The sequence below is a fragment of the Coregonus clupeaformis genome, chromosome 34 (assembly GCF_020615455.1).
Source record: "Coregonus clupeaformis isolate EN_2021a chromosome 34, ASM2061545v1, whole genome shotgun sequence".
Taxonomy (NCBI): domain Eukaryota; kingdom Metazoa; phylum Chordata; class Actinopteri; order Salmoniformes; family Salmonidae; genus Coregonus; species Coregonus clupeaformis.
Window position 1 is genome coordinate 31,649,763 of NC_059225.1, and position 23,863 is coordinate 31,673,625.

General features: G+C 44.9%; 1 protein-coding gene across 11 annotated transcripts in view; it reads right to left on the reverse strand.

Annotated features, from left to right (window-relative positions):
- The window catches only part of LOC121550009 (voltage-dependent L-type calcium channel subunit beta-2-like), a 144,054-nt gene that overhangs the window by 5,503 nt on the left and 114,688 nt on the right, over positions 1-23,863 (reverse strand). For 6 of the 11 annotated variants that reach the window (XM_045210549.1, XM_045210555.1, XM_045210556.1 and 3 more), the window contains 8 exons: positions 19,525-19,647; positions 19,158-19,294; positions 16,715-16,791; positions 16,077-16,216; positions 12,184-12,264; positions 10,784-10,842; positions 10,034-10,143; positions 598-752 (listed from right to left, as the gene is read on the reverse strand). In XM_045210549.1, the coding sequence (XP_045066484.1) occupies positions 598-752; positions 10,034-10,143; positions 10,784-10,842; positions 12,184-12,264; positions 16,077-16,216; positions 16,715-16,791; positions 19,158-19,294; positions 19,525-19,647 (882 nt within the window). Of the gene's footprint in view, positions 1-597; positions 753-10,033; positions 10,144-10,783; positions 10,843-12,183; positions 12,265-15,796; positions 15,817-16,076; positions 16,217-16,714; positions 16,792-19,157; positions 19,295-19,524; positions 19,648-23,863 lie in introns of all 11 variants that reach the window. The other 5 variants (XM_045210550.1, XM_045210552.1, XM_045210554.1 and 2 more) reach the window with 3 other exon arrangements.

Here is a 23,863-nt window from a genome sequence, read left to right on the forward strand (position 1 = left end):
TCACAGCAGCAGCAGTTGATAAAAAGAGGAGTCAGATAGACTTGGTTTATCCCATCGAGGTGTGATTCAGACTGCCAACAATTTGATTTAGAGCCGTAATTCACACCCCTTCTTTCCCTTTTTATCTTACTCAAATGCCAGCGTTTTTTAAAGGATATTTGAATCATGGGTGTTATTTACACTATGGCTGAAGGTTAGTGTGATGAATCAGTCGCCTCACGTACTTCACGCTCTCCCATTCAGACGAGCGGAGTAGTCAGCGCTGACAGGTCGTATTTAATAACCCGAACAGGACGCCATTCAGTTAGAAAAAGGCAATATGAGCAATGACAAGACTGCACCAATGCACCAGGCACATCCATAGACCTCCATAAACCAGTAGACTACTTCACTACTTTCCACAGAGTCTCAGGAGACTTTCAATTCAGCTCCGTTTACTTCATCAATCTGTCACTCACTGCTCTCACACTGGACCGTTTACCAGTGTTTGCCTGGCCTGCATCTACCTTTACACAACTACACATATTATTAACTACCAAAGTGCATGTTGTGAAATGGAAATGTAAGTTGCCACTTGTTTGCGTTGCTTAGCCTCACCTTAGGAGAGGAGATCTTGACGTAGACGATGATAGGGGCCAGGGAGGTCTTGCCCAGTTGGGCCGGGTGGTTGATGGTGTCTGCGTCCAGAACCACCAGCTGCAAGGTCCGGGCCAGTTCAAAGATACGCTCTATCTCACTCTGCACTTCAGCTACTAAGAGAGAACGAGAGAGGTGGAGGGAGGGACAGACGAGACACAGACAGACAGACAGACAGACAGACAGACAGACATACACATAGACAGACAGACAGACAGACAGACAGACAGAGAGACAGACAGACAGACAGACAGACAGACAGACAGACAGACAGACAGACAGACGAGACACAGACAGACAGACAGACAGAGAGAGAGAGAACGAGATTCAAACCATAGATCCGCTTTCATTCTGCCCTTCAGTTAAGCTGCGGTGAGAGAAGGAGAGATTAGCAACACAATGGATCAATGGATATTAATACAAAAAACTATGTTTTAAGTCAAATATTAGCTTTTGCTGAATTAAAACTGAAATTCAAAAGCTAATTTGACCTATGCACTAACAAGGCTTTTCAGCATTAACAGCTTGACTACTGCTAGAGTACTCCATTCTAGCAGCCTAATACATACTCTAAGAGTATATATTAGGCTGTTTGAAAGAAGGTTTGAATCCTAATCAACTCATCCAATGTGAGTACATCTGTTGATCAAAAGTAGATCAATAAAGCTACAGTAGCAGTAGTCAAGCTGCTTATGCTGAAAAGCCTTGTTAGTGCATAGGTCAAATTAGATTTTGAATTTCCTGTCTTTTTCGGCTATAGACAAAAGCTAATATTTCACTTAAAACATCATTTTTGTATTAATTTCCAGTTGTTTTTTTGCGGAAGGTCTGATAGTAGCACATATCCTGCCACCAAACATTATTACTTTGCATTATAACTATTTGAAATGGCATGAAACAACATGGCTGTCAACGGCAGCCTAAAGTGGTTGGTTTTCAAAATTGTACAGCTCTTTAACAGTTTAAGTTACAGACAATAGACCAACTGTAAAAAGGTCTTACAATTACATAACTAGTTTATGAACTAGATAATGATTTAAATATGCATACATTTGGGGAACCCTGAAAGACAGTCAAGTTAGTTCCGACAGTACGACTGGGAGAGGTAGGTAAAGCCAAATGTAAGATTAGAGCCATTATGATAGATGTGTGGCAGAAGAGATGGGACAGCGAGCCCAAGGGCCGGCATTTATATGCCCTCCAAAGAAAGATTGGTGGACCAAGATTCAATGGTCAGATTAGGAAGAAAGAGGTTGTGTTTGCTCGGTTACGCCTAGTACCCTGTACATTGAACTCATCATTACATCTGGTAGGTAAGCATGTGAACGGTTTGTGTACGTAGTGTATGGTTGATGAAACAGTGAAGCATGTGTTTGTTTATTTATTTAGTCTGTAAGATGTGATTGACTACACACTCAAGTATAGTTGGTGGCGGCATGCACCTCTAATGTTTGTTTGCGGGCCGCCATAATACCATAGAAGAAGAACGGGAGCATTTTTTTCATAAGCGAGTGAATACCATTCTGTAATGTTAGGACATGAAAATCGCTAACTAGCTATTATGTTAAGGTAAGAATTATCTAAGGTAAAAAGTTGTTGCTTTGTTTGTTGAAACTGTCGCTGGGCAGTGATGGTTGTTAACGTTACCTAGCTGACCGGTGAGTCACAGTAACTAGGCTTCTCCAAAACTGCGCTCTGATGATGCTGATGATCATTAGTCAATCAATCAATCAAGTGTATTTATAAAGCCCTTTTTACATCAGCAGATGTCACAAAGTGCTTATACAGAAACCAGCCAAAAAAACAGCCCCAAAACATCACTGCTCTAGAGGAGATCTGCATGGAGGAATGGGCCAAAATACCAGCAACAGTGTGTGAAAACCTTGTGAAGACTTACAGAAAACGTTTGACCTGTGTCATTGCCAACAAAGGGTATATAACAAAGTATTGAGAAACTTTTGTTATTGACCAAATACTTTTGTTATTGTCAATATTTTTCACCATAATTTGCAAATAAATTAATTAAAAATCCTACAATGTGATTTTCTGGATTTTTTTTTCTAATTTTGTTGGTCATAGTTGACGTGTACCTATGATGAAAATCACAGGCCTCTCATCTTTTTAAGTGGGAGAACTTGCACAATTGGTGGCTGACTAAATACTTTTTTCCCCACTGTAATTGAACAAAATAAGTATGTTGAGGGTCAATGTTGTCACAATGAGGGAACAAAAGAAGTATGCTGAGGTCAATGTTGTCACGACGAGTTAGCCAGCTAGCCAACTTGTGCCATAGCTGGGCTGCTCAGACGAGACGTGAACCCGGGAGCCTGGCTAGCAAGCTAGCTAGTAACTAATGTTACAATGTCAACTAACGAAACAGATACAATTTCAATAATGTAGGGTGTCTGGCTTGAATTCTATTTTGAATATGGCTTAGATATGGCTGAGAACAAAAATATATTGAGCATCAATTTTGTCAGGATATAACGTTAGCTAGATAGCTAAAAACGTGTGTAAGTAACTAGTTAGCTAAGATACGAGAGTGTGTTGGTGCGGTCATCTTCAGGACAGGAATACCGGCTTACTTAACGGAGGAATAAACACACATGTTCATCGTTGGTGTTTCAACCAGAACGCGGGAAAAATGCCCTTTCTTTATTTTCGCACATGCGCAGTTGTACATCTCTCATAGGGCATAACTGTACCAGTGTAAGAACACAATTTATAGCATATTAGTCTATATGTTAACAGAGTGGCTAGGTTTCAGTTTTGCGTCACAGCTCAGTATATAGAACAGATAGATTGCCAATGAGGACACGCTGCATTTCTCACTTTGAATGAGACTGTATGATATCTGATTCTAATTCTGTCTATCTTTTCTGTTTCTCCTTCAACAACAATTAAATATTAGCCTGTTAGTCCACATGTAATTACTTAGCTTTCCTTCATGATTTGCGGTAAAAGAGCAGAGAAAATATTATTTTAATAACATCAACATATTTCTCGGTTAATCAAATGGAAGGCACTTCTGTCTGATATGTAATCTTTCTCGGTCTTTTGAGCATCACTGTTGACAATTTAGTGGAATTTCTTAAATATCTTCTTAGAGAATCCCTACGGGAGAATGATACATTTCTATAGATTCTTCCAACAAGAAAACTAGCGAGCAGATCGCGGCGCCATCTGCTGACCATTTAAGGAATTGAGTCTTCAACCGTCGTGCCAAATTTCATTGAGTAATATGGAATATTGACAGAGAAAAGGGGAAAAACTCCATTTAACATGCATTGCTGGCTCAAAAACAAATATAAACAACTATCGCCACGTCTATAATACTATAGGATCATGTGAAAATTGGAAGTAACCAGTATTAACGTGAAAAGATGTATTAGCTAATGCACTTTTCTCCAGATAGACACAGTTAGGTCATATACATAAATCATGAACAGTCCAGAAAATCTCCCTAGCAACACTTTCATTAGCAGCTCAAACAAAGGTTTTGTTTGCCCATCGAGAGCTGCCCATGACTAAGATACACCCACCTCCTGCCCTATTTGTTTGTTGTCGGAAATTGCGCTGATAGTCCAGATGTGTGTCTGGTAATTATAATTCAGCGATTGTCATTAGGCCCACTAAACTTGCTGCCAGAATTGATGCGTACACTGTTGTATGCGCGCGTCTCGGTCTTGGCCACTTATCTCCGCCTTGGAAAAATGTTAGTGTTCTCATTGAACCACAACGCAATTTGGAGGGTATACTGCCCGTTTTCAAGTCAATTCAAGTCAATAATTTGTATGCAGCTGACATGCGGTAATGTTAAATAATGATGTAATTGCCTATAGTTTTCTTGGCATTTCATTTTAATTATTGTGATAGGCTCACGTTTTACCGGCACGGCGTAGGCCTACACATACTATTTACAGGACCGTACTGGCTTAGCCCACTTTCACCCCTGTATCACCATCAAGACATAGTCAGGGTTCAGCGTACTGTCAACACATCAGTCCCTGAAGTGACAAAATAATTATCCAGTTGCATTGGCTTCAAGTTAAAGAGCTTTTAGTCATAAGTGGAGCACAAAGATTGGAGTTGTGCAATGTTTTGAGTGTGGCCCAGTGCTAATGTATCTTTAAAGATGAGCGGGTTTATCCCATGCCTACACTCTTAGAAAAAAGGGTTCCAAAAGAGTTCTACCTGGAACCAAAAAGGGTTCTTCTATGGGGACAGCCGAAGAACTGTTTTAGGTTCTAGATAGCACCTTTTTTTCTAAGAGTGTACTGGAGCAACCGGCACCCTACTCCCTATTTAGTGCACTACTTTTGACCAGGGCCCATATGACTCTGGTCAAAAGTAGTGCACTATGTAGTGAATAGGGTGCAATTTGGGACGCAGTACGCAACACATGAGTAACCTTACAGAGCACCACGGGGGCGATCCAACACAAAAATTAGCTACGTGGCTTCCGTAGTTCCGTTGGCTCTCCGGCCACCACCGTGAGGTCATGTTTCATTGTTATCGCAGCTTGTTACTTAAACCTGTTAAAATCAGCTGTGTTCTTGACCTTGTTACCTGGCAGCAGGTTTCTCTCCTTTCTTTCTCTCTCTTTCGTTCCAAAAGCAAACCTTTTTAATCACAAGCCTGGCCAGGTCATTCTTCCCCTTCCAACATCTGTAGATCTGCATTATAACCGTCTCCAAGGTTGTGCCCTAAATGGCACCCTATTCCCTATATAATGCACTATTTTCGACTAGAGCCCTATGGGCCCTGGTCAAAAGTAGTCCACTATAAAAAAAATATTTTTTTTTCTTCATATTTTTTATAATTTTTAATTTTTTATATATATATATATATTTTTTTTTCACCTTTATTTAACCAGGTAAGCCAGTTGAGAACAGGTTCTCATTTACAACTGCGACCTGGCCAAGATAAAGCAAAGCAGTGCAATAAAAACAACACAGAGTTACATATGGGGTAAAAAACATAAAGTCAAAAATACAACAGAAAATATATATACAGTGTGTGCAAATGTAGCAAGTTATGGAGGTAAGGCAATAAATAGGCTATAGTGCAGAATAATTACAATAGTATTAACACTGGAATGCTAGATGTGCAAGAGATTATGTGCAAATAGAGATACTGGGGTGCAAAAGAGCAAAATAAATAACAATATGGGGATGAGGTAGTTGGGTGGGCTAATTTCAGATGGGCTGTGTACAGGTGCAGTGATCGGTAAGGTGCTCTGACAACTGATGCTTAAAGTTATTGAGGGAGATAAGAGTCTCCAGCTTCAGAGATTTTTGCAATTCGTTCCAGTCATTGGCAGCAGAGAACTGGAAGGAATGGCGGCCAAAGGAGGTGTTGGCTTTGGGAATGACCAGTGAGATATACCTGCTGGAGCGCAGACTACGGGTGGGTGCTGCTATGGTGACCAATGAGCTAAGATAAGGCGGGGATTTGCCTAGCAGTGATTTATAGATGGCCTGGAGCCAGTGGGTTTGACGACGAACATGTAGTGAGGACCAGCCAACAAGAGCGTACAGGTCACAGTGGTGGGTAGTGTATGGGGCTTTGGAGACAAAACGGATGGCACTGTGATAGACTACATCCAATTTGCTGAGTAGAGTGTTGGAGGCTATTTTGTAAATGACATCGCCGAAGTCAAGGATCGGTAGGATAGTCAGTTTTACGAGGGCATGTTTGGCAGCATGAGTGAAGGAGGCTTTGTTGCGAAATAGGAAGCCGATTCTAGATTTAACTTTGGATTGGAGATTCTTTATGTGAGTCTGGAAGTTGAGTTTACAGTCTAACCAGACACCTAGGTATTTGTAGTTGTCCACATACTCTAGGTCAGACCCGTCGAGAGTGGTGATTCTAGTCGGGTGGGCGGGTGCCAGCAGCGTTCGATTGAAAAGCATGCATTTAGTTTTACTAGTGTTTAAGAGCAGTTGGAGGCTACTGAAGGATTGTTGTATGGCATTGAAGCTCGTTTGGAGGTTTGTTAACACAGTGTCCAATGAAGGGCCAGATGTATACAAAATGGTGTCGTCTGCGTAGAGGTGGATCTGAGAGTCACCAGCAGCAAGAGCGACATCATTGATATACACAGAGAAAAGTGTCGGCCCAAGAATTGAACCCTGTGGCACCCCCATAGAGACTGCCATAGGTCCAGACAACAGGCCCTCCGATTTGACACACTGAACTCTATCTGAGAAGTAGTTGGTGAACCAGGCGAGGCAGTCATTTGAGAAACCAAGGCTATTTAGTCTGCCAATAAGAATGCGGTGGTTGACAGAGTCGAAAGCCTTGGCCAGGTCGATGAAGACGGCTGCACAGTACTGTCTATTATCAATCGCGGTTATAATATCGTTTAGGACCTTGAGCGTGGCTGAAGTGCACCCGTGACCAGCTCGAAACCGGATTGCATAGCGGAGAAGGTACGGTGGTATTCGAAATGGTCGGTGATCTGTTTGTTAACTTGGCTTTCAAATACTTTCGAAAGGCAGGGCAGGATGGATATAGGTCTGTAGCAGTTTGGATCTAGAGTGTCACCCCCTTTGAAGAGGGGGGATGACCGCGGCAGCTTTCCAATCTCTGGGGATCTCAGACGTTATGAAAGAGAGGTTGAACAGACTAGTAATAGGGGGTTGCGACAATTTAGGCGGCTAGTTTTAGAAAGAAAGGGTCCAGATTGTCTAGCCCAGCTGATTTGTAGGGGTCCAGATTTTGCAGAGCTTTCAAAACATCAGCTGTCTGAATTTGTGTGAAGTAGAAGCGGGGGGCATGGGCAAGTTGCAGCAGAGGGTGCAGAGTTGGTGGCCGGGTTAGTGGTAGCCAGATGGAAAGCATGGCCAGCTGTAGCAAAATGCTTGTTGAAATTCTCGATTATTGTAGATTTATCGGTGGTGATAGTGTTTCCTAGCCTCAGTGCAGTGGGCAGCTGGGAGGAAGTGCTCTTATTCTCCATGGACTTTACAGTGTCCCAAAACTTTTTGGAGTTAGTGCTACAGGATGCAAATTTCTGTTTGAAAAAGTTAGCCTTTGCTTTCCTGACTGCTTGTGTATATTGGTTCCTAACTTCCCTGAAAAGTTGCATATCGCGGGGGCTATTTGATGCTAATGCTGTACGCCACAGGATGTTTTTGTGCTGGTCAAGGGCAGTCAAGTCTGAGGAGAACCAGGGGCTATATCGGTTCTTAGTTCTGTATTTTTGAATGGGGCATGTTTATTTAAGATTGAGAGGAAATTACTTTTAAGGAACAACCAGGCATCCTCTACTGACGGAATGAGATCTATATCCATCCAGGATACCTGGGCCAGGTCAATTAGGAAGGCCTGCTCGCTAAAGTGTTTTAGGGAGCGTTTGACAGTGATGAGGGGTGGTCGTTTGACCGCGGACCCGTTACGGACGCAGGCAATAAGGCAGTGATCGCTGAGATCCTGGTTGAAGACAGCTGAGGTGTATTTAGAGGGTATGTTAGTCAGGATGATATCTATGAGGGTACCCATGTTTACGGATTTAGGGTTGTACCTGGTAGGTTCGTTGATAATTTGCGTGAGGTTGAGGGCATCTAGCTTGGATTGTAGGATGGCTGGGGTATTAAGCATATCCCAATTTAGGTCACCAAGCAGTACAAACTCTGAGGATAAATGGGGGGCAATCAATTCACATATGGTGTCCAGGGCACAGCTGGGGGCTGAGGGGGTCTGTAGCAAGCGGCAACAGTGAGAGACTTATTTCTGGAAAGGTGGATTTTTAGAAGTAGAAGCTCAAACTGTTTGGGCACAGACCTGGATAGTATGATAGAGCTCTGCAGGCTATCTCTACAGTAGATTGCAACTCCACCCCCTTTGGCAGTTCTATCTAGACGGAAAATGTTATAGTTGGGGATGGAAATTTCAGAATTTTTGGTGGCCTTCCTGAGCCAGGATTCAGACACTGCTAGAACATCAGGGTTGGCAGAGTGTGCTAACGCAGTGAATAACTCAAACTTAGGAAGTAGACTTCTGATATTTATGTGCAAGAAACCAAGACTTTTGCGATTACAGAAGTCATCAAATGATAGCGCCTGGGGAGTAGGAGTGATACTGAGGGCTGCAGGGCCTGGGTTAGCCTCTACATAACCAGAGGAACAGAGGAGGACTAGAATAAGGATAAGGCTAAAGGCTTTAAGAACTGGTCTTCTAGTGCGTTGGGTACATAGAATAAAGGGGGCAGATTTCCGGGTGTTATAGAAAAGATTCAGGGCATTATGTACAGACAAGGATATGGAAGGATATGAGTAAAGTGGAGGTAAACCTAAGCGTTGGGTAACAATGAAAGAGATAGCATCGCTGGAGGCATCAATTGAGTCGGTCTCCGCGTGTATAGGGGGAGGGGGCAAAGGAGCTATCTAAGGCAGGTTTAGCTAGGCTGGGGGGTCTACAGTGATATAGTACAATTAGAAATAACCGAAACAACAATAAACTAACCATGTTTGGGCTGAGGCTAAACATAAACAGGATGTAGTACCGTAAAAAGGAACAGTCCAGCAGACATCAGCTGTATAGCTGAGTTATCATAAGGTCCGGTGGTAAAGGACTAGTGAGTAAGAGGCCACGGCTAGCGTGTGCTAGCGGGCCGGGGCTAGCAGATGGATGGAATCTTCGTGGTTAACGTCGTAACCACATCAGACGATTTCGTCGGCAGACCAGTCGTGTAGGATCGGTGGGGCTCCGTGTCAACACTAGGTGGTCCCGTCCGGTTGACAGAGAGGTAGATAGCCGGGAGATGGGCCTAGCTCAGGATGATTAGCCAGACCACAGCGTCCGTTTTGTTGTAGCTAGCTGGTAGCGATGAATCCGGAGTTAAAGGTCCAGTGATTCAGTGATTCCGGCGGAAAAACGGATATGTTCTGGGTTGATAACGCGCTGTGCAGACTGGCCGAATATCCGGTGATTAATGTCCAGTGATTAAAATTAATCCCGCAGAAAAAAATCCAATGTTCTGGGTGAAATACCGCTAGCTGTGGCCAATAGCAAGTAGCTAGTTAGCTGGCTAGCTAGTTTCAACTGGAGATTCTAGATTCTAGATAAAGGTAAGTCAATAATAGAATCCGTTCCACATTGAGTGAGGCGGGTTGCAGGAAAGTATATTTTGTAGAAGGATGAAAAGTCTGATAGGGAAATATGTACAAAAAATACAGAAAAATAGGGTATTTACAGACATACGATAAAAACACAACTGCACTACTACGCCATCTTGGATCAATTGGGAATAGGGTGCAATTTGGAAAACATCCAAAGACTTTCTTTAATCTTTTACTCTTTCCCTTCTCTCTATGCAATGAATTAGTATCTCTACATACAATGGGCACTAGAAGAACACAGAGGTTTCCCAGCCTCATACTTCCAAACTTACCAAGGTTGGAGCGTGTGTTGGATCGCTCGATGATGGCGTGTTTACTAGGGTTGTTGAGGACGGAGCGTTTGGCAAGAGAGATGTCTGCCGTGACTCGAGTGATTGATATTCTGATAGGAAATCAGAGAGAAAATAACTGGTCACCGAGAGAATAGAGCATGCTCTGATTTCTGAAACAGCCTTACCAATCAAATATTTAACACTTGGAAAAAGTACAGCATTAGAAACAAAATGGCATTGCAGCAAAATGACATAGGCTACAGTCCATAATGAAGAGGGGAGAGTTTTGTGATTTCCAAGCAAGGTTTGGTAGAAGAGGCCAGAGGGTGGTGAGAGTATGCTTTGTAAAACACATTGTTGATGATCAAAAGGGTGGCACTTTGAGAGGGAAATAAAACAATGTACAGTATAAGCTAATGAGCCTATGTTTTGTAACATCATTTCCCTACTGTGGATGGGAAAGTGGCCAGGCAGCCAATGCAGGGACTGGTGCATGGAGAGGAGAGGAGCTGAGGAGAACCCTGCACCGCACTAGGGCCCAATATAGCCAATTAAGGACATGGAGAGGGCCTATTTAAAGTAGCAGCTAGCACATCTCCAGGCCAAACAAACTTGTTACACACTCCCTCTGCAAAACCTCCAGGGACGACTAATACCAGCCTATAGGACTCAGGCAGAGCAGACTGAACAAGGATACAGAGAGAGAAAAAAACAGAGGGAAGGAAGGAAAGCCGGGACAGCTCAACTTACCTTCCCTCAAATCTGTGTTTCAAAAAGTCAAACAGTGCTTTTTGCATCATATCGGTCACCTGAAACCAAATGGACAATAGAAACATAGTGAACATTTTAGGAACCACCATCATGAAAACAGACTATGTGTGTGAGTGCATGGGTGGGTGAATCAAAGCAAGCTCTCTGTTGCTGAAAAAGGGAGCCCCACAGCACAGATTGTTGTTTCAGTATTGACTGATAGCACTTCAGCCTTCCCCTTGTAATCAACTGTGGTCCTCCTCAGCTTAGCATGTCCTGTTCTCACCAGGTTCCAGAGACCCCTGCCCCTGTCTGCCTCCCACTAATGCACAGAGACACATCTCAACTCTGTCAGTGTATCCATGTGTCCACAACAACAACTATTAGGAGAAGTGTAGTTAGTGTAAACAGAATATATTAGTGAGTTGAGTAGTGCTGCTAGTGTGAGTAGTAGGGTGTTAAAATTCCAGTAACTTTCCCAAAACGTCTAGGTTTTCCAGAAATCCCATTTGGCAGATTCGCAGAAACAGGAGGGAATAAGCAGGAAATCCAGAATCCTCCAACCATGAATTCTGGAAAACGTGGGAAGTTTGGGAAAGTTACCAGAACCTTGCAACCTTAAAGAGATACTTCACCCAAATGACAAAATGACATATTGGTTTCCTTACCCTGTAAACAGTCTATGGACAAGGTATGACAGCAATCCATTGTTTGGTTTAGTTTCCCTGGCAGACAGCAATTCCCTGGCACTGTTTCCAAATGTTAACATTTTAGCATTTGTGGCACAAATCCCAATCAAGTCATGGGACCGATATTAGCATTTTTCGCGGATCATGTTCAAATCATATATAAGTGACTTTGTTGAGCTTCACAATAGATTTTAGATACTTTCGAATGATTTGGACATGATGTGCGAAAAAAATGCTAATATCGGTCCCATGACTTGATTGGGATTTGTGCCACAAATGCTAAAATGTTAACATTTGGAAACAGTGCCAGGGAAACTAAACCATCGCATTGGATTGCTTTCATACCTTGTCCATAGACTGCTGACAGGGTAAGGAAACCAACATGTCATTTAGTAATTTGGGTGAACTACCCCTTTAACAAGTAGGTCGCATTCCACTGCTTAGACATTGCATGTATCAACCAATGATTTCGTGCCACATCATCAACTGTGTCATCGACTGACAGATTGCTAGAACATATGATGTGGTTAGCTGATAGGTAAAATACCTATCCAGGCGTTGTAAGATCTGGCAACGTCTAAGCAGTGGAACGCGACCGTTGTAATCGAAACATAATGTCCTCGTGAGTGTAGTAGTGGTAGTGTCAGTAATAATCCCTAATAACAACTTTACAACAATTTATAACAATCCCTTATAACTTAATGCTGTTACCTCATAGCCCTTCAGTGACGGTCCAACCAGGACCACAGGGCGCATGGAAGGCACAACGTCGTATGGAGGAATGTGTTCCGTCTGCCCAACGAGAGAATACAACCCATCAGCTTCACATCCAGGGAGATTATTATACACTGTCTGCATCCCAAATGACAACCTATTCCCTACATAGTGCACTATGTTGGACCAAGGCAGGGCCCTGGTAAAAAGTAGTGCACTTAATAGGGAATAGGGTGGCATTTGGTACGCAGCCACACACATAATTACACACTACGTCCAGCGGGGAACAGCAAAGCACAACACACTAGACCAGGGTTTCCCAAACTCGGTCCTGGGGCCAGTACCGAGTTTGGGAAACCCTGCACTAGACCATTTAATAGAACTGAAAGGAACTATGCAATTAGTTGTCCTAACTGCGAGTCCCAGTTTACACTCAACACACAAGGATGCCAGCTAGAATGTTCGGACCCATAGAGATAGGGGTGTTTTGTTTTCATTTTGAGTAAATATGAAAAAGTAAGAAATGATATCATACAATGAGCAAATATTAAGATAATCTGTTAGTGTTTGCTCTTAGAATAAATATGTTTATCTTCACCCAACCCCTAATGAATTGACAAGACTCTTAACATGAACAACAATCAATCAATGTATGGAAGTCAAGGTATACTTGTGTTGAGTGTGGAGACTGAGCAGAATCTCTCATTTCACAATTCTTATCTACTCAAAGGGTAATGTCAGTAGAGGAACTCATTAGTCAGAACAGGGATAATCATAACAGAAGGCTAGAAATGCAAACTAGAGAGAAGCAGACTAGCAGAAAAAAAAACACCCAGTCACACAGCGACAGAGTAGGAGCTCAGTGTATCTCAGTGACAGCTGCAGAGGGATCTGTCTGTGTGTGACAGCGAGGCAGTAGACCTCTAATGAAACATCTGCGTGTGCTGTCACAGTGGCGTGACAGTGCAGTATGAGGAACACTCAGACAGACTGACAGACAGACACGCCATTGCTTTGCAGGGAAATGAAAGCATAGAGAGAGAGAGCGAGCGAGAGACAGAGAGAGAGAGGCAGACGTTGCACTGAGTCGGTTTGTCGCGCTTCTACCTCCTCTTCTGTGGAAAGTTAATGGACAATAACATTTTCTAATGTAATCTAATCTTCTTTCACAACTTTATATTACTGCTAACTACACTGAACCAAAATATATACACAACATGGAACAATTTCAAAGATTTTACTGAGTTACAGTTCATATAAGGAAATCGATCAATTCAAATAAATTAATTAGGCTATTGATTTCACATGACTGTGAATACAGATATGCATCTGTTGGTCACAGATACCTTTAAAAAAAGGTATAGCGTGGATTAAACCAGTCAGTATCTGGTGTAACCACCATTTGCCTCATGCAGCACGACACATCTCCTTCACATAGAGTTGATCAGGCTGTTGATTTTGGCCTGTGGAATGTTGTCCCACGCCTCTTTAATGGCTGTGCGAAGTTGCTGGATATTGTCTGGAACTGGAACACGCTGTCGTACACATCAATCCAGAGCATCCCAAACATGCTCAATGAATGACATGTCTGCTGAGTATGCAGGCCATGGAAGAACTTGGACATTTTCATGCTGAAACATGAGGTGATGCCTGTGGATGAATGGCAGACAATGGGCCTCAGGATCTCGTCACGGTTTCTCGGTGCATTCAAATTGCCATTGATAAAATGCAATTGTGTTTGCTGTTTTTAGCTTATGCCTGCCCATACCATAAACCCACTCTGTTCACAACGTTAACATCAGCAAACCACACGCCCACACGATGCCATACACGCTGTCTGCCATCTGCCCGGTACAGTTGAAAACGGGATTCATCCGTGAAGTGCAAACTTCTCCAGCGTGCCAGTGGCCATCGAAGGTGAGCATTTGCCCACTGAAGTCTGTTACGACGCCGAACTGCAGTCAGGTCAAGACCCTGGTGAGGATGACGAGCACACAGATGAGCTTTCCTGAGACAGTTTCTGACTGTTTGTGCAGTAATTCTTCGTTTGTGCAAACCTACAGTTTCATCAGCTGTCTGGGTGGTTGGTCTCAGATGATCCCGCAGGTGAAGAAGCCGGATGTGGAGGTCCTGGGCTGGCGTGGTTACGCGTGGTCTGCGGTTGTGAGGCCGGTTGGACGTACTGCCAAATTCTCTAAAAACGACGTGGTAGAGAAATGAACATTACATTCTCTGGCAACAGTTCTGGTGGACATTCCTGGAGTCAGCATGCCAATTCCACACTCCCTCAAAACTTGTGTTGTGTGAAAAAATGGCACATTTTAGAGTAGCCTTTTATTGTCCCCGGCACAAGATGGAAACAAATTTGTGAAAAAAATTTGACATAAATAAGCTTTTTGTGCGTATGGAACATTTCTGGGATCTTTTATTTCAGCTCATGAAACATGGGACCAACACTTTACATGTTGCGTTTATGTTTTTGTTCAGTGTACCTGTCTTTTTCTCTCTCCATCTCTTTCCCTCTCTTTCTCTCTCTCTCTCTCTCCCCCTAGCTCTCTCTCTCTCTCTCTCTCTCTCTCTCCAGCTCCCTGTCTTTCTAGGTCTCTGTCTCTTTTCCTGTATCTGTCTCTCTCTGTTTTTTCCTGTATCTGTCTCTCTCTGTCTCGCTCACTTTCATTTTTCTTGAACTGCTAACATCTGCTGCCGTCACTGGCTGTCCCTGGGGAACTCTTGTTACATCAGAGTGGGGAAAGTGCTGCTGGAGAACTACCGGTCACTGTAGTCACAGATAATTTAGGCCATATTTTCCTGGCCCAGGCTACAGGGCTATTGTTACCAAAAAAAATGCATGCTGCTAGATTATTAAAAATGGTGGCTATTGTTGCCATAGTTGTTGTAGTTGTATGGTCTTAGAAAGGACATTAGATTGTACCTCTGCATCATTTTGTATGCTGATTATTGTTTAAAAAAATGGTTTTAAGAAAGATAATTTTTTTGAGAGGATTTTGGGGTTTGCCAAGTTTTGCTCCAAGTCAAGACATGGCGTGCACACAATGACTGAGAACTCTGTGTTGTGTTATGTGTATAAGGTAGGGCTACATCACACACATTACACACATCACACACATCACACACATCACACACATCACACACATTACACACACACTAACATCCCATCATGTGCCAAGGAAGCCCTTACGGGATGGTCCTAACTCCTTTGGAATGGTGTATTAATATAGCAGTGCTTTACATAAGAATAGATTTACGTTTCATAATAAGAACAACACAATAATAGTTGTTGTATTTGTTCTAGTAGAGGTCACACTTGATTCTTGTTCCTGTGTGATAAACACAACCAAACCAACAAGAGGACGTCAATAGCTGTTACTGTAGATATACTCTTCTGGTTTAAGAGTTGGATACGCTGAGTTCCCACTAAATCTGCATCACGCACGCACGTACACACACAAACACAAAGACCACAGCGACAACAGTGGGTGAGAGGGGAGTCAAAAAAACAACCACTGCAGAGAAATCACAGAATCACATCCCCCAGACCCCCAAGGCCCTGCTGGGGATTTGGTGTGTGCTGCATGCTAACTTCACTTACCGACTTCTGCTTCTGCTTAGCTACAGCCCAGATGGAAGAGGAGAGAGAAAGAGCGTTAAGAAACAGGCAACATGCATGCTAATGGCTCAAACGCCCAGCGCAGGGAAGAGACACGGACTCTGGCAGTAAGACACGTAGGATAAACAGAACGGACAGACGAACGGATGAGTGATGCTGAGCAGCCACAGTCAGGCAGTTGTCATGGGTGGCCGTGTGGACGGACGGACAGAGGAGAGGAGATACAGGTAGAGAGTGAATACCGGCGTAGTGCCACATTTACCTTCTTAAAGAAGGGCATTCGTTTGTCTTTGGCTAGGGTGGGTGACATGACAGTGTTTGGCTGACTGACTTTAGGGGAGCGAAGGTGGACTGGAAGCTCATTGTCCTCGGGATCTAAGCCTGTGGCGTCTATGTCAACGGCTATGCACACAGACACACAAGGCCACCGTCACACAGAGGCAATACACAGAAGGCTACAGGGGTAACAATGAATACCTAACACTGAACAGATACACAGGTTATTCCAGCACATATACAAACTATACAAACCACAGCCAACTATAGTCAAACTATGGTTTGACTATACAGAAAAAGAGCACTGACAGTAACCAATAGCACATAAGTTAAGCAAACATTTAAGGCCACAGTAATACAAAAATACCATTCTAACATTTTTACTATGGGCCTACATCCTGTTGACTTACTAACTGATTGGTCAAATTTCCTGAAGTGTACTAAAGACAAGCCAGCAGTAAGGTCAAAATAATGACCTTACTAATAAATATTGTGTTCTAGTTTTATCAGCCTTTATACTCAAGCCCTCTTAGAGGTTGATGGAAGTTTGTGTTAGCGAAAAACATGTCGACAACTGTCAAAACCCTGCTCTCAAACCCTGCTCCAAGGGCCTCCTTTACTCACCAGAGGAAGGGGGGGTGGATTTCCGCGAGTTAGGAACCACTTCACCTAAACTGGTAGAGGAGTTTGCTCCTGATTTACTGCAAAGATAAATACTTCATATCAGTATGTCATTCATATCAGCATATTTGAGGTGTTGCTAGTTGATAGTGTCGGATATCTCAAGCAGCGCTTGACATTAACTTTTTTAGCCACTTGTCTTTCGGACAAATAGGACAGATTTTTTACTTGTCCCCAAAAATGTGACTGAAAATGGTGTTGTATGATACAAGGAACCACTTCACAATATACATTCATTATTATCACTGGTATTGACAATGGAAGGCTGCTGGTCTCCGATTCCATGTATTATATCTCCTGTCGTTGTGTCCTTGAGCCCAACTGCCCACAAAGTAAAATACTGCACTGATAGACTACTGTATAAAACACATGTGGTCCGTCATCTGGAGAGCTACTGGGAGTGCAGGCTCTTGACCCAACCTTGCTCAAACACCAGAGTTAGCTTATCAAGGTCCTGTTGAGCAGCAGATCTTTTTGTACAATGTGGTGTGTTCATGCAGGGCTGGAGCAAAAGCCTACACACCCAGTAGCTCTCCTGGACTCCTGGAGGATGGTTGGCCACCCTGTAACATTACAATTATCACCAAATACTTTTACGTCTTTATAAAATAATTCCATCACTCAATGAATGAACCAGGGATCAAATAGCTAAGGTGGGCGATGTAGCTAACTAAGATGTTTATCTATTTGTAAGGCTAAAATATTCAGTGTTCAGGCCAGGGAGATATTGACAGCATAGGAGTTAGGCTACTTTTGAGCGCTTGAGAGACTGTTTTACAACCGGAGTATGCAGCATTGGTTTCATTAACTGCACACCTACACTACATGGCCAAAAGTATGTGGACAACCGTTCCTCGAACATCTCATTCCAAAATCATGGCCATTAATATGGAGTTTGCTGCTATAACAGCCTCCACTCTTCTGGGAAGGCGTTCCACTAGATGTTGGAACATTGCTGCGGGAACTTGCTTCATTTCAGCCACAAGAGCATTAGTGAGGTTGGGCACTGATGTTGGGCGATTAGGCCTGGCTCGCAGTCGGCGTTCCAATTAATCCCAAAGGTTTTTGATGGGGTTGAGGTCCCTGTGCAGGCCAGTCAAGTTCTTCCACACCGATCTCGACAAACCATTTCTGTATGGACCTCACTTTGTGCAAGGGGCATTGTCATGCTGAAACAGGAAAGGGCCTTCCCCAAACTGTTGCCACAAAGTTGGAAGCACAGAATTATCTAGAATGTGATTGTATGCTGTCGCGTTAAGGGGCCTAGCCCAAACCATGAAAAACAGCCCCAGACCATTATTCCTCCTCCACCAAACTTTACAGTTGGCACTATGCATTGCTGCAGGCAGCGTTCTCCTGGCATCCGCCAAACCCAGATTCGCCTGTCGGACTGCCAGATTGTGAAGCATGATTCATCACTCCAGAGAACGCGTTTCCACTGCTCCAGAGTCCAATGGTGGTGAGCTTTACACTACTCCAGCCGACGCTTTGCATTGTGCATGGTGATCTTAGGCTTGTGTGTGCTGCTCGGCCATGGAAACCCGACAAACAGTTATTGTGCTGACTTTGCTTCCAGAGGCAGTTTGGAGCTCAGTAGTGAGTGTTACAACTGAGGACAGAAGATTCTTACACGCTACGCGCTTCAGCACTCGGCGGTCCCGTTCTGTGAGCTTGTGTGGCCTACCACTTCGCAGCTTAGCCGTTGTTGCTCCTAGACGTTTCCACTTCACAATAACAGCACTTGCAGTTGACCGGGGTAGCTCTAGCAGGGCAGAAATTTGACTAACTGACTTGTTGGAAAGGTGGCATCCTATGACGGTGCCACGTTGAAAGTCACTGAGCTCTTCAGTACAGGCCATTCTATTACCAATGTTGTCTATGGAGATTGCAAGGCTGTGTTCTCGATTTTATACACCTGTCAGCAACGGATGTGGCTGGAATAGACAAATCCACTCATTTGAAGGGGTGTCCACATACTTTTGTGTAGATTAACTGTGTGTCAGCCATTTGCTGTTATAGCCTACACGAGTGCCGGTGTCAGATCTGTCAGTGCAGGCCTACAATAAGTATACACCAATGCGCTCTGCAGAGATTGGGAGGTAAGTGCGTAACACATCGCATCCGAAAAGACACTTTGATACAATTCTGATCGGAGTAGCCTAATTGTTTGACATTTTGATTTTTGCGTAATATTACTTAGCTAGTCCATTCGGACAACCTACTCTATAATCTGCTTGTCTGGCAATAACTTTTACTTGACCCGGGCAAGCGGACAACCGTTAATGTCGAGCCCTGTCCAGTGTCGGCTCAATGGCAGCATCATGATTGGGTGAGGTGCATGTTAGTTTCCGTGGTGATTGCAATGAGCGAGGGGGCTGGTAGCTACCTGGAGTGGAACTTGCCCTGTTTGGCTCTCTGCTCGTGTTGTACCCGAGTGTTCTCGATCTTCACAGGACTGGGGATAAAACCGATTTCACAGCCTTCCTTCACCAGACGCCCTATCCACCAGTCATTATTAAATTTCTACAACAAGGGGACAGACGTGAGGGGTTAATAAATCAGACTTTTCCGTCTGCTCATCATCATCACTGTTATCATTATCATCACCACCTTTATCATAATTATTTTTAACCTCACCTTCCTCCTCCTCATCATCATCATCATTGTTATTGCCATCATCATCATAATCATCATCATCATCATTCTTCCCCTTCTCCACCTCATCATCATGTGATATTACTGTGACCCCTGACCTCTTTGACGTGGAGGAAGTCTTTAGCCTCAAAGGAGATGGCCATGCCCGGCACGGGGACTCCATCATCATTGGTGGAACAGTAGTTGACATTGGTGCGGACAGCAAACGCAACTGGTTTAGTCTGCCAAAGAAAGAAAACGGAGAGATTAAACGTTTCGGTTACACAAGACATGATAATTAGGGGTGTGAACGTTTAAACATTCAAATGATTAAACAAAATTGGGATCCTTAACTTTAAGAAAAATCCCAACCGAAAAACGATGTTAGTGGGTCAATAAGTGGGCAATAGTGGGTCGATTTTCCTCAACAACTAAGAGCGTTGAAGCGCGAGGCTCAACTTCTCTGCTGTTTTGGTGCCCTAGCTCCCAAGCTGTAAACAGCTTGAAGCGAACCTGTGCACATGTACAGATACTGTGTGTGACCGTGTGAGAGCGAAGTGTTGCATCTCGCTCATCTCAATAACCTAGCCTATTAATTGAAGTTGCCGAGACATTGCAAGCCAAGAAATTGCGAGATACAGATAGGCCTAGTGCACGGTTCTGACTGTCTGCCTGGTGTCCGACCTGCCTATACTGTGCCCCTCCCCTCTCTCTCTGTCCCTCGCTAGTTCGCTATGAAAGATGCAAGTGTTTGTGTTCTCGAAAGTACGACAACTAATCAGTCTCCTCAGTTCCAAAAATACAGAATCTTAGGAGTCGATTCCTAGCGGAATCCAATCTTAACATTTAGAAACGGGAGTCAACACCGGAAGTCGACGTGCAAGGAGTCGAGGAATTAATTATTTTGGAGTTGACTCTCTACCACTATGTCATCGTCATTAACAGTTGTAAAAATGTCAGAGAAAGGCAAGCAACAGCAGCGAAATCTTGTATGGCAATACTTTGAGAAGTTAAATGAGAAGGAAATGCTAACTTTGTGAGGTGGAATTGAGGTAGAGTAATGGTAGTACAGCTGCAATGCTTAACCATCTGAAAGGGACACACTGTGAGACCCAAACTGTTGCTGGCAGCAGCGCAGCTGCATTGTGAATTCACATGGAATTTTATACATTTTTCTTATCGTTTTAACGGAAAAACATATTTTTAATTTGTCACATCCATAATGATAATGTCAAGTTTCTCTGTAGTCTGTAGTGTCAGCGTCCTGCTTCCCCTGTTTGTCTCCTGGCCTCTAGAGGTCAGCTGTGTTCCCCTTTGCCTTAGTTCTTCCTCATGTGTCCTAATTAGCTTATCCAGGTCACCTGTGCCTTGTTTCCCCCTTGTGTATTTTAGCTGTGTGTTTTCCCCTTGTTTCTCACTTGGTTATTGCGTCCCTGACTGTGTGTCTCCTGCTTTGTCTCACCGTGTCAGTCCTAGTAAGTTTTGAAGTTATCTTTAGTTTGTTTTTCTCCCCTCGTGGAGTTGTTTTGTTTTGCCTCCTGTTTTGGAACATTAAATCTACTTGCCTGGAGTATTGCCTTGGGTGTTTTATTTGGGTCCTACAACATCTCCTCTGTGGCTAAGGGGTAGTACCCCCAGCTCTACACTTCTGAGACCGGAGTTCTAACCCGGATTTGTGACAGAATAACCAAGTCAATCATGGACCCAGAAACACTCAGTTCCCAGGACCTGTTGGCGGTGATCATTCGACATGAGGCTTCTTTCCAGCGCCATGAAGCCGTTCTCAGCCGACAAGAGGAGCTGATGGCTAGACATTCTCAACTCCTGGCCGAAATGATGAGTTCCCTTCACCAGCTCTTTGAACGCCTCCTTGGTCCTCCCCCTTCCCCGGTCACCTCCCAGTGACGACAGGCCTTCTCGGTTGGCGGAGCCCCGACTACCACCTCCCAAGCCCTTTTCTGGGGATCCAAGCTCTTGCCAGGGTTTCTCACCCAATGCTCCCTCACCTTCGAGCTCCAACCCTCAAGTTTTCCCACAGACCGTTCCAAGATTGCCTACCTCATTACCCTTCTTTCAGACAAGGCGCTCGCCTGGGCCTCTGCGGTGTGGCAGTCCCAGGAAGCCTGTTGTGACTCCCACGCTGCATTTGTAGAAGAGTTCAAGCGGGTGTTTGATCATCCTGTCAGTGGGCGGGAGGCTTCCAGCGCCTACTGTCTCTCCGTCAGGGCCTCCGTAGCACGGCAGATTTTGCCATTGAGTTCGAACCATAGCAGCAAGGAGCGGATGGAATGATGAAGCGCTGAGGGTCTGCTTTCAGGGAGGGTTATCTGAGCCCCTTCAAGATGAGTTAGCCACCCGTGAACCAGCTGAAGATCTCGAGTCCCTCATAGCCTTGGCCATCCGCCTGGACAATCGTCTAAGAGAGCGGAGAACGGCTCGCCGTCAGGTGTCTCAGTCCCAAGTTCCTCTGAGCAGCTCTGTTTCTCCTGTTTGGACTCCGTCATTCAGAGCTGCCCGGCTCCTGAACTGCCCCAGGATTCCCCGGAGAGCATGCAGTTAGGCCGTTCCAGGCTTTCTTCCAACGAAAGGGAACGTCGCATGAGGGAGCGTCGGTGCCTCTACTGCGGGGTTGCCGGCCACTTCCGCTCCACTTGCCCCGAGCTTTCGGAAACGCCTGTCCCCGCCCAGCTACAGGAGGGTTGTGATGGGGGAAAATTAGAGCTCCTCCTACTAACGCGGTCCTAGCTATTCCAGCCACTCTGTCCTGGGAGGGCCACCAGCATCGGGTCCAGGCTATGATCGATTCCGGTGCCGCAGGTGATTTTATGGATGTAACCTTGGCTAAGGGAACTTAAGATCCCTACCCAACTACTTCCTCAACCCCAGGCAGTTACAGCCTTAGATGGCAGACCTCTGGAACCAGGAAAAGTTACTGAGGCGACTCAGTCCCTGCGACTTACCATCTCTCAACACCAGCAGGAGGAGACCTTCTATCTCATTGACTCTTCCGAGTATCCTATTATCCTGGGTCACCCTTGGCTATGCAGACATAATCCCCAGATCGACTGGCCTACTGGCACCATTCTTAGCTGGGGTCCCACTTGCCAACTCACCTGCATGCTTCAGAGTTCCTCAGCCCCTAGTACCCAGTTTCAAGAGTCTGTTGACGTCTCCCGAGTCCCCAGTGTTTACCATCGGTTCAAGGCAGTGTTCAGCAAGGCCCGGGCTACTGCCTTGCCGCCTCATCGCACTTATGACTGTGCCATTGATCTACTCCCTGGGTGCTGCCCTCCTAGAGGTCGGATCTTTTCCTTGTCCTCCCCGAGCAACGCAGCTATGGACACCTACATTAAGGAGTCCTTGGCAGCCGGCCTCATCTATGCCTCTACTTCCCCGGCTGGGGCGGGCTTCTTTTTTGTTGAAAAGAAAGACGGGGGTCTGAGGCCTTGTATTGATTACCGGGGACTCAACAAGATCACGGTTCGGAATCGATACCCTCTTCCTCTCATGGCCACTGCTTTTGAGCTGCTTCAAGGGGCTTCCATTTTTACTAAGCTGGATCTCCGCAATGCTTACCATCTCGTGCGGATCCGGCCAGGAGACGAATGGAAGACGGCGTTCAACACGCCCACGGGACACTATGAATATCGGGTGATGCCGTTCGGGCTCACCAATGCCCCCGCAGTATTCCAAGCCCTGATTAATGATGTTCTCCGGGATATGCTTAATCTGTTCGTCTTCGTGTACCTGGACGATATCCTCATCTTCTCGAGGTCACTGAAGGAACATGAGGGGCATGTTAGCCGGGTTCTCCAGAGGCTCCTTGACAATCACCTCTACGTTAAGCCTGAGAAGTGTGAATTTCATGTTTCTCAGACTCAGTTTCTCGGGTTTATTGTCACTCCCGGGCACCTAGAGATGGATCCCAAGAAGGTCAAGGCGGTCCACGATTGGCCCACACCTGCCACGGTCAAGGAGGTTCAACGGTTCATTGGCTTTTCTAACTTCTATCGGAAGTTCATCAAGAATTTCAGCTCGGTGGTAGCCCCCTTGACGACGCTTACCAAGGGAGGAGGGACCAAGATTCACTGGGGTCCGGAAGCAGCAGGGGCCTTCGAGGATCTCAAGCGCCGCTTCACTTCTGCTCCGATTCTGGTGACCCCTGACCCAGAGAGACCTTTCGTGGTGGAGGTGGACGCCTCAGAGGTGGGGGTGGGAGCCGTCCTGTCACAGAGGGGTGCGGATGGGAGATTACACCCTTGTGCCTTCATGTCTCGCCGCCTGTCGGAGGCCGAGCGCAACTACCACGTGGGGGATCTAGAGTTGCTTGCGGAAACTGGCCTTGGAAGAGTGGCGCCATTGGCTTGAGGGGCTCAGCACCCTTTCCAGGTTCTCACAGACCACAAGAACCTGGAATATCTCCAACAGGCTAAGCGGATGAACCCTCGGCAAGCACGA